Source organism: Mercenaria mercenaria, chromosome 12 (genome assembly GCF_021730395.1).
Source record: "Mercenaria mercenaria strain notata chromosome 12, MADL_Memer_1, whole genome shotgun sequence".
Lineage (NCBI taxonomy): Eukaryota > Metazoa > Mollusca > Bivalvia > Venerida > Veneridae > Mercenaria > Mercenaria mercenaria.
In genome coordinates this window covers 33,921,569-33,933,112 of record NC_069372.1, presented here as the reverse complement: position 1 = coordinate 33,933,112, position 11,544 = coordinate 33,921,569, and the positions used below count along the sequence as shown (strand labels likewise).

Here is an 11,544-nt window from a genome sequence, read left to right as displayed (position 1 = left end):
TGTTGCATAAATCTTCCATTTTGATAAATTATCTATAATGCGTTATCAAGTAGTTTGATTTGCAAACTGAAGTCACGTGGCATAGGTAACGAAAACGAATTTAGACGGCGTCGCCGAAAAATGTTGTTAGTTTACTTTAAATTTTCTTCTGGCTGTCAAGTTCTAAAGACAAATAATCTGGCTTTCATAACGTAGCAAAACATTTTTCTGGCATACCACTGAATAACTGTATAATTAGGGAAGGTAAGTGCTTAAATTGGGAAATTTCTACAGAAATGATACAAACTAAAAGTGGAAATAATAGCATGGGCTTTTATACTGTACTGAGGCCAATAAAGATATTTTGTTGTGTTTTCGTTAAATAAATCAAATATTCAACTTTATGCCCATGGTAGGATGGACCAAGCTGTAAATGTATACCAAACTATGGATTTATACACTGTGGAAACACTAAAAGTGTTTGATATATAGCCTATAAGAATGCATGAATCGTAGACATTACCATCTTTCTGCCTGCATGATATTTATTGAAATTTCAATGTTTCATACGTTAAGATACATTTATTTGATTTTATTTGTTATTCACAGTGTTCAGCTTTCTTTGTTTAATAGGAAAATAAATCGGGTCGTGTTAGAATAATTGATATACATTGGTGGTGAATTTAATGTTGACAATTCGTATGTAATATAAGGTTTTCAATCTTTCATCAAATTCTTCCTAAAAGGACAGTTGGTTCTGGAAATTTTTTTATCTACCGTTAAAGGTATAATAGACTCAAATTACATATATTAAAATATGGAAAATTTCTACATAATGTTTATGTAGTTTATCTGTACAAATGTATTAACGGTGTTAAGGATTTAATTTTAAAAAGTGGACACTCTTAAACCTATATAGCAAAACACAAGTTAAATGTGCACTCCAAATAAAAAGTGCTTTTAAACAATAGACCATTTCTACATTACTTAAATTATATTCTTAATATGATTAGCAATGCTTAAATAATCGCTACAATTTTATGTTGACGTCACATCAACGTGAAATTAAGCGCCATATTGTATGCATCGAGAACTATATACGCGGGCGGTTATACGTAGTTCGGAATTCTTTCAGTTGGGCTGAGTCCTCGGGAAATTATTACGCCCGGTTTATAACCGCCCATCGTGTAAAAATAGAGTTCAAAAACGGTTTCTTAAAAACATTTGACGATTTTATACATGTGAAGTTTATTTCTTAATAATTAAATATTATGGTGGAAGATGGCCATTAATATTGTGGAATTTTACTTATATCACCGATTTCATAAATGAGTAAACTGAGTAAATTTTTCTTTTAGCAGTTTCTAGTATTGTTTTTACACTACTATTACATATGATTTAATTTTTGAAATTTTGCGTCGTGCAAAAGTGAGTTACAGTAATTTGGCTTTAGAAACTGTTATTTTTCTCCCTTTAATTGGAATGGTATCTGTTTCTGCCTGCATCAGGATTTCCCTGTATGTGCATAAGGATATTCTTAAGATGCATTTCACAGCATTGTCATAAATGTTCATGGGAAGTTTGCAACACGTCTATTTATCACGTTTTCCGTATTTTATTGTTATGACGTTACCTAATTGTAATATTTCAAAATGTTACTGCCTGATGATATTTTATTATTTCAAGTATAGTGTTAGTCAAGACTTTTCCTCATGGGGTGGCATATTCGAACTGAAAAAAAAAAGAAAAAAAAACTTTACAAATAAAGCAAAAGGCAAAACTTAAACAGAATGGAATGCCTGTCACAAAGGAACATGGCTAAAGTTGACGTATATAAATTGACTGTGCTGTCATTCAACTTCCAATATTTACATTCGCCCTATTAAATTATGACGTTCATTTTATATGAACAGCAAAAGGAAAGGCATTAATGTTACGTCAACGCTGCTTAGTGATAATGAGCCGCTGTTTTTACGACGTCCGCGTATAGTCTATAGTCAAAGAAAAACGTTCCTTAGATGACGTCCCTGTTGTTCCGTCTGGTGAACAAAGTGACCGGAAAGCTGACTTTAATGTTAAATGCAACAAAATGTGTGCAATTTGTAATTTACAAATGTTTACAAATAAAACGGAAATATAATGTACTAAATATAAGAAATGAAACTTTTTTTCAGAGAAAACCAAAAAAAAAATTTCATTTCTTAAATATATCTTTTGAAATCTCCAGAGTCTCAACAAATATATACTCTGGATACAAAAAATAACCCCGATGGTGCAAAATATATATACACAATTACTCTAAACCTTGTATCAAGTAAAGGATTTATATGGTGGTATGTTTAGGACTGGTGGTATGTTTAGGACATGCATTTATTTTTTTAAAGATTAAATCATATCTTATCCAGTGCGCACGACATCTTATTTCAAACGCACGACATGTTATCTCGTGCTCACGACATCTTATCTCATGCGCTTGACGTCTAATCTCGTGCGCACGAAATTTCATCTCGAGCCCACGACATCTTATCTCGTGCGCACGACATCTTATCTCGAGCGCACGACATTTTATCTGTATATATTAAGGCCCTTTTTTGTGTATTCAGCTCTGACAAAATACTGCTCTTGTAACTTTGAATCAGCGATGCAGCTGGATAAAATGGATATTAACAGATAACAATATTGTCAGCTTCTTCATTAACACAGCACGTCCGTTATAAATTTTATGTATTATGTTGCATTCATATACAGTCATTTTTACGAACCTTACGTTTAAGATTTCAATTGTGTGGAATAAACAGAGGCGATATCAATGCTGGAATCCTTTGAAATATTTGCCTCACCTTACATGGAACCTTTAAAACCTAAGGGAAAGTGACCGGTGTTTGTAGAGAAATTTAATGCATTTAAGTTCAGAGACATCTCTAAGCTTAGCCATAACCAGAAGACAAGCAAGTAGATGATGAAAATAAGTAGAAAAACGGATAAACAGTCATTGAAGACCAACAGTTACTTTGATGATGTACAAATAACATTTATGTAGCTGGTAATATGCAGGATTGTGCATATTTGTTAAATACAATTTTACGGGACTGAAAACAGCATGGGTTTTGACGATATCCTTTATTTAACACTTTTAGATCATTCAAAAGAATATAAAAATAAAATCCTCTATGTACACTTGAAGTCATTATCGCCCTATTTACAAATCTTCCTCTTTGATAATAATTCAAGTGTTGCAAGTAAACATTTTGATAACATGAGTTATCTTTCATTTGATAATGTGCATTGAAAACAAGGAAAATTTATTTAATTAGAGGACTAATCACAATTTTTCATTTACAACAATTTGAGATAATATTTATTTAAGATATACATACTTAAAATTTTACATAAAGGAATTCTACCAGTAAGCTAATAGCGATTTATATATGAAATACCTCCCCGTATACATTCAATCAATATATGTTCATCCTTCAGGGATTGTTATAAAATGAGGAGTACTTTATACTGCATTGAAGGTTCTGTCTGGTTCATTTTAGTAATCCCGTCCTGTTGTACTTGTAGTCTATGCTTGTGTTTGTATTGTGTGCGTCTGCGTGCTGTAGGTTGAGCTTTGAGGAGGCTGCATGTTTGAAACGTGGCATTACTTGTTGGATATTCATCCTTTTTATAATGGTATGTAGATATTTTAGAATTACAAATGACTGGAATATAAAGCTCTGACTGGTTTATTCTACTTGAAACATAAAATTGGTACTTCTGAATTCCGAAACTATTTTAAAAGGAACAGAACAAATTTGTCTTTTAACATTAAAAGGTTAAGCTATAAACTCTCTTCCTTTATTTAGGAACGATAATTTGAGATAGCTGTGTTGATGACCAGATTCAGAATTAATATATGACCAGAGAAAATACTGCATGTAACTTTGAATATGCGATGCAGCCTCAATAAATGGATGTTAACAGATAACAATATTGTCAGCTTCTTCATCAACACAGCACGAATAGAGGGAGAGACGATATCAATGCTGGAATCTTTTGAAATATTTGCCTCACCTTACATGGAACCTTTTAAACCTAAGGGAAAGGGTGTTTGCAGAGAAATGTACATTGTATTTAATTTCAGAGACATCTCTAAGCTCAGCCATCAATCAGAAGTCAGTTAGGTGATGAAAATAAGAGACATGGCTTACTAGAAAAATGGATAAACAGCCATTGAAGAATCATTAACTCCAACAGTTACTTTCACGATGTACAAATAAATTTTAGGTAACTGATAATATGCATGATTGTGCACATTTGTTAAATACAACTTTACGGGACTGAAAAAGCATGGGTTGTGGCGATATCCTTTAACACTTTTAGATCATACAAAAGAATACAAAAATAAAATCCTCTATGTACACCTGAAGTCAATGTCGCCCTGTTTTCTCTTTGATAATAATTCATGTGCTGCAAGTAAACATTTTGATAACATAATTTATCTTTCATTTGATAATGTGCATTGAAAACAGGGAAGATTTATTTAAATAGAAAACTAATCACAATTTTTCATTTACGATAATATGAGATAATAGATGAAAATCAGTAGTTTCATATTAATGTGAGAAGGCAATAGTAGAATAGTTCGTAAGTATATGACTTATTCTTAAGTAGTAAAAAGTTATTAGTGTTATATAAATATAATGTTCTTACTCGATATTTCTAGATACTAACTCCAGACTGAGTTATTTAGTAAAAATTTGAGCGTTGGATTACTAAGTCAAATATTTGAGTAATTGATACAGATTTTCGAGAAACTAACTGAAAATTGTCACTTAGTAACTTGAAAGTTTCAGTTACCTACCTCAAAATTCCGAGCTACTGACTTGAAATTGCGAGTTAATAGGTGAAAATTTCGAGTTACGATATACCTTAGTAAAAGTAGATAGGTCATGGCCAAGATAAGGTACCTTGAGTTCTCTCTGAAAAATATGAATATTTAACAGTTTTGGCTTTTGGCAGCCGGATATATGTCAAATTTTGTGGAGAGAAAGGCAAGAACCTAATTCGAGATTTTGAGTTAGTATCTCGAAATTTTGAGTCAACAAATAAAATGCACCTGGCGCTAATACTCTTCCGTAGTTATCATATCGATTGCATTGTTCTATTTCATATCATATAAAAGATAAGTAATGAAAATGCGTGTTTACATATAAAAATAGAAAACATTTAAATAAGAAGCCCGTACAGTCAGTTCAAATGTCAATAATTATATGACAGTATTGGATTGCTTAGGTTGTTGTGATTTCCAGAGCCTTGTCATTTGAAAACAACTATCGTATATGACAAAATTAAAACAATAATTATTGTTGATTGTAAGAAGCGAAACCTTTAAAGTGTCTTGAGATTATTCTATTGCTAATAAAATTGAAATTACACTAGGCTAACTGTTTACATGTATGTCAAAAGTAATTTTACGTCCCTGAAGAAATTTTAAAAAGAATACAGAAAATATCGTAGACCCTGGTGAAACAGATTTATGAAGTTAATGCATTCTTTCCTGCTCGATGAAATCAGTTAAACAAGAAAGCATACTTTTAGAGTGACATTTGACATGCATGTACAGTGTTGATAAGTACTTTGTCTACTGCTTGAAATAGATAAACAAATATTCAGATTGAATTAAGTCATTTTTATCTTCACTTCAGGTTGAAAATGCCGTCAGAAATAAAATTCAGTATACTTGCAATTATTTGTATCATTGTTACAAGTAGCATCAGCGTTGCCATTCCGTACTGGATTACTGCAGATTATACACTTCAGCAAGGTGAAACAATCCATGAATATGTAGGACTATGGAAAGCATGTGCTAACGCACCGGGTGAATCAGTATGTTCATCGTTTACGGATGGTAAATTTATTTCATTTTTACTACATTCACATACATAAATATCTTGTTTGGGTTTAAAAATTTCCTGATTAGTATTAATTGCAGCTTGGCAACGATCATTCCGTAGTAACTGGTGGAAATTGTAGTAGATTAGTGTATATATTGAACGCAAATCAACTAGAATAACTCTGAATCAAGAAATGCACAGATGCAATAATTAATTTCAACAAATGTGAACTTTTGGTCAATTCTTTACAATAATAAAATCTGTGAAAAGATCCTTTAGAAGCATAGAACGCAACCAAGTAAAATAATAGCAACGTCGGTTTGATTGCGTCTGTTCATGAGTGGTAATAAAATGTACAATATTCCTCAAGCACTGGTTTCAGCGGATTTCTATTATGATAAAGTTGAAAGTTTTCCAAGATCCCAGAGGACCAGAAAATATAACAACACTAAGTCAAGTACGGTGTGACTTCTAACAGCCGCCACATGGCACTTAAAGAATGATGTGGTGGTAGTTAGTAGAATCTATGAGAAGATTCTTTGGAAGCATAAGTTACAAAGGCCTCAAAACACTCTCCATATCATTCCTTCTTAAAATTATATGATTCAGTCTGCTTTCCTTGTTAAGCAGCCTCTCAAATTTAAGAAACACTCTCTAAGACCCCCACCCTCCTAAAAATCCATTCATGTCATACTGTGTTTCCTTGATAGTAATTATACATTATTGCAACAGGAAAGTAAGAAATAATAATATCATCATTGATGTTGACCTTCCATGGTCTTATAATAGAGATGGAACAGCAAACGGCAATGGCGGACCTGAAGGGGTTCTTAGTTCGGCTTAACCTATATTTGCACGAGGGCGTAACCCGAGCGCTAATATAGGCAAAGGAGGGCTAATAACCACGTGCCATGTAATGAGTTGTGTGTCATATACCTAAACACATTGTCAAGTACTTGGTCGATTACATCATTCAATAGAAAAAGATTCAACATTTAAATATTTTTACCGCGACGATTTAGAGTAAAAAAGATTCTGTTCTATGCAGCTTTGTACTATTTAGAGAATAGGAATGTTGTTGTTTTTTTTTCGTGTTGTAACATCTGCAGATTTCGAGGGATTGGTTGGTACCCGAGTCCGGTTGTTTTTTCACGTTGACGTCATTTCCTTTTGAATTATCCGTTTTTGGGCCGTAATACGTTTACACTTTGCCCAGGAACGCGCATATATAAAAAGGTGTTTTAACAACACGTGAGCGCGAGAATCTCTGTTAACATACGTTCACGTTTTCTCTCCTGTTAAACACCCCGAAAAGTGACAAGAATAGCAGTTTTATGCTTGCAATAAGATCTAATGTTTCAAGTCGATCCAAATATGATACTTTCAGAAGAGATGTAGCTATACCTCTTCTGAACAGGTCTGCTCTCATTTTACTTGGTTGCATTGCATGCTTCTAACAAATCTTGTAATATATTTGGTTTCTGATACTATGTGGTTGCCTTCTATGGACACCTTTCAAGTCAAAAGCGAAAAAGCCCCTAAATTGTTTACACCAAAGAACGTTTGGCATAACATTTTATGCATACAGATATTCATAATATCTAATTTGTTAACAACTTCAACCATGCACTTTTCAGTTAAAGACTTTGTGAATGCCACTCGTGGTTTGATAATAACTGGTATCATTTTATTCGGAATAAGTCTTTTATTCGCATTTAGAATCGCTGGAGAGGATTCAAGGATCACCTCAGCAAACATGTGTATATTTTCACTTGTTGTAGGAGGTGCGTATGATTATTAAATATATAAAATGTAATGAAATATCAAAATACAAAATATATTTACAATTTGGAGTACATATTTATTTTAATTTTCTGCATTTCAAGGTTTAAATAACTTTCCACTATAGTGAATTACAATTCTGTGTAAGCTTGTCTTCCTGAACTTATTTACGAACAACTTTCAAGTAATTTTCTTTTATAATATACTTTGTAATTAATTGCTTAAAAATGCTCGAAAACATTTTCATTTATATAGTACATTTATCGGGTAATCAGACATATTTACGAATTATTATGTCTCCCACCACACAGTGGTGTGGGAGACAGATTGATTTACTCGCGTGTGTGTGTGTGTGTGTGTGTGTGTGTGTGTGTGTGTGTCACAAAGCTTGTCCGCACTCTAAGTCGACCATTTCTCATCCGATCTTCACCAATCTTGAACAAAATGTGTTTGCCAATAAGTGCTCGGCAATGTTCGATAACTAGCCAAATCGGCCCAGGTACTTCGGAATTATGGCCCTTGAAACTTGTGTTTGATAATCAAAGCCATGGAACTCTGATAATGCAGTTGAGGTATTGGTGCATGGTTGACTTATATACTACTATTCTGATGATTAGGCAGTTGTGGGAGACATGCGCTTTTCACAAAAGCAGCTCTAGTTTGCGTTTGTCGAACACTCTCTGATGATGTACTTAGAAATATTGATGTGTTGCGTTCGTTTAATATACATGTACACTTTTTTAAAACATTTTATTGATATATTTTCATGTTTCGTTGAATGTACTTCACGGAAATTTTCAGTACAGTAAAGCATTGTCCCCTTGTTCAATATTGTGAAAATGAGACTTAATACCATAAGAAGTAAAAATATGTTACTTTTGTTACCAGTGTCATATGTAAACAGTGACGTCTTTGACACAAGAATTTAACAAAATGTTGGTACCATGCTTTATGTGTTATGCTATACGGCTGGTGTCCTGGTTAAAAAGGTGGCACTTCATTAAAGACGCTTAGGATTGAAGACGGACGAAAGAAACGTTCAACGTTACAGGCGACGCGGAATGACTTAATATTCATTAAATAAAATCTGGAAAGTAGATCCCTCGGAAGCACCGAGAACAAGGCAAACAGTGAAAATTGCAGACTCGGTTTGATTGAGTCTGTTCATGAGCAGTAATGAAAAAAGCAACACCGCCCACGCCCCCTAGCACCGGCTTAGACAGTATTCAATCTACAAATCTAAATGAGTTGAAATCAATGATCCCGAAGGACCAGAAAATATAACAACACTGAGACGAAGTCGGGGCGACTTTTTTAAAGGTCACAGTTTAACCTTTAGCCTGATTGTGACAAGTGATTCTGCCTTTGCGACCAATGCAGACCAAGATCAGCTTGTAGGCTGGCTGATCTTGGTCTGCAACTGTTCGCTATTTAGTCAGTAAATTTTCAGTGAACACCCCTTCGAACAATAAAGGGTATTGCCCAAATTGAATGATAGACCAGTTCATCCTAGAAATCCTAGAAATTTAGCAGGAATACAGATACAAGGAATCTATCGTTAATAGTAGAGTTAAATCTACTGAGTAGATATAGAGGGTATAACATGAGTGTCTTTTCATATTGAAGTTAGTCAACGAGTTGAATAAAATAATAAAATGCGAGATCTTGCCGAGCATTTTTAACAATTTCATAAAACGAGTTTAATACATTCAGTGTAGGAAGTCACAAATGTAATATTTTTTTATCACCTGTTAGCTTTTTAGTAATTTGACCAACGTCTCCAATACTATAAACGACGTCGACGTCAAATTTTGTAACTGATATGTTCACATGTTTTGCATAACTCCGGTATATAAAAAGTACGAAATCATCAAAGCGCATATTGTTTGGAACAGTACATTCAGTCACGAGTGAAACATTTACTGTAATAGAATCGAATAATTGGTACAATGATTAGTTTCGTTCAGTGTAACGACTATCATACTCATCAAACTCCTAAAATCTGTAATAAAAGATCGGGCTTTTACACAATTAAAGCTTACTAGAGAAAATATGATACGGTGTTAAAGCATATGACTATTACTGCGCACGAGTCAAGGTTGACTTATCATCTGTAATTTTATACACTTTATGGAAAGGGAACAATCATACGAGCAGCCTATAAATGTTTTATTTCCTAATTGTACAAGCAGTGAAAAGATCAAAAAATCAATATTATTAAGGAATTATGTATACTAGTCAAAAGTTCAAACGCCCATATGTACAGAAGTATCAATACATTTTGTATTTTATTTAATATTATACCAAATACACTGAAATTTGACATAAGTATCACATAACTATCCTGTAACAGAATAAAAAACAAAAACTTATCAAAATACCACAGTAGACTGCGATAAAATGTATTAAATGATTGAAGGGTGCATTTTTAAAGTTTGCAGGATAAGTCAGAAGCGCGGATGTGACCACTAGCAGTATTCACTACGGCTTAAAATTGTCGTCGCATTGATGCGATCAAGCGAATCACACAGTAATGGGAATGTTATACCACTCCTGGATAATTGCTTCGGTTGGTTTCACGAGTTGCACGTGCCTCGTATAAATATGGCATACCTGCAGCAGAACTGCGTCAACATTCTTGATTGCCCTGCGTTATCTTCCGACATGTCGCCAGTTGAGCACCTGTGGGACGCGTTCGACAAGGCGTTCCGCCAGCGTCATAGACAGCCTGGAAACCTACAAGAACTAACCAATGCGATTATCCAGGAGTGGCGTAGCATTCTAATTAACTTTGTGCGTCGTTTGATCGCATCAATGCGAAGAAGATGTTTAGCTGTGGTGAATGCTGCTGGTGGCCACACCCGCTATTGACTGATCCTGCGAACTTTAAAAATGCACCATTCAATCAATTAATGCATTTTATTGTTATCTACTGTGATTTTGTTAAGTTTTTGTTTTTCATTCTGTTACAGGATAGTTATGTGTTACTCATGTCAAATTTCATTGTATTTGGTTTAATATTAAATAAAATATCGATACTTATGTACATATGGGCGTTGGAACTTTTGACTAGTATAGTTTATTGCAGCTGTGTCTTATGTACTTACTCTTGTTTTTATGTATTTTCAGGTATTCTTCTCTTTGTAGCCATGATCGTCTTCGGAACAAATATTGATGATCCCAAAGGCACGATATCGTATGGCTCCGCATTTTACTTACAGATCCCGTCAGCAGTATTTGCATTTATCGCTGCATGCTTTGTTCACAGGTCAAAGCGGTCACACGGATACGACGTAATAAGCACATGAGCCAATCAAAAGGTGCATCAATTAGTTTAAGCTGACGAGAATGATATTTCACATTTGTCGATATTACAGTGAAGTTTTGACTAACGTTAGTATCTGGCCTGGACCCAAACTTGAATAGAACTAGAATAGATTTAGATAAAAATAAATGCTAACTTCAGCTTATGCTTGAAATGTCACACACGTTATTTCATTTATCTCTCCTTCGTACTCTACCCTTAGAATCTTATGAAAATACTTCCGAAGTGTAGTATTACCAACATAACTGACACAAATCTTAGCTTATTTGTTCATTGTTTTAGTCTAATAAATATACAATACATTATCTTCTTTAAGGTACAATGTACTAAGTTTCCAAGTTTCTCGCATTTGCTTTTGAAGTTTCTCAGCAAGAATAATTAATCAATATAAACTGTTCCATTCGCCGACCCTGGTCTGTATGATTAGAATCTGGATCTGTTGAGTGGCGATTTGTATGTTTTAAACATTTAATTGCTTGAGAAAATGGTCTTCATTTTTTGTTTTGTTTGGGTTTAACGCCGTTTTCCAACAGTATTTCAGTTATATAACGGCGGGCAGTTAACCTAACCAGTGTTACT

The 11,544-nt window shown here is 33.8% G+C and overlaps 1 protein-coding gene across 3 annotated transcripts; it reads left to right on the top strand.

Annotated features, from left to right (window-relative positions):
- The first annotated feature begins 1,396 nt into the window (after positions 1 to 1,396).
- Positions 1,397 to 11,124, top strand: LOC123533073 (uncharacterized). Of its 3 annotated transcripts, XM_045314691.2 has the most exons (5): positions 1,397 to 3,654; positions 4,106 to 4,248; positions 5,670 to 5,872; positions 7,496 to 7,642; positions 10,770 to 11,124. In XM_045314691.2, exons 3-5 carry the CDS (start codon positions 5,677 to 5,679, stop codon positions 10,946 to 10,948), a joined length of 522 nt encoding a protein of 173 aa, XP_045170626.2. In that variant the 5' UTR covers positions 1,397 to 3,654; positions 4,106 to 4,248; positions 5,670 to 5,676; the 3' UTR covers positions 10,949 to 11,124. The 3 variants fall into 3 exon arrangements, with proteins under 3 accessions (XP_045170626.2, XP_045170627.2, XP_045170625.2); XM_045314692.2 differs by lacking the exon at positions 1,397 to 3,654 and having other exon boundaries at positions 3,851 to 4,248; XM_045314690.2 differs by lacking the exons at positions 1,397 to 3,654; positions 4,106 to 4,248 and adding an exon at positions 4,465 to 4,608.
- The last annotated feature ends 420 nt before the right edge of the window (positions 11,125 to 11,544 follow it).

Bases quoted from the DNA above. Each gene is read 5' to 3' on its own strand.
- LOC123533073 (XM_045314691.2), top strand. From the start codon at position 5,677: ATGCCGTCAGAAATAAAATTCAGTATACTTGCAATTATTTGTATCATT. The intron at 5,873-7,495 runs GTAAATTTATTT...TGCACTTTTCAG, and splicing joins ATGTTCATCGTTTACGGATG to TTAAAGACTTTGTGAATGCC. The intron at 7,643-10,769 runs GTGCGTATGATT...ATGTATTTTCAG, and splicing joins ATTTTCACTTGTTGTAGGAG to GTATTCTTCTCTTTGTAGCC.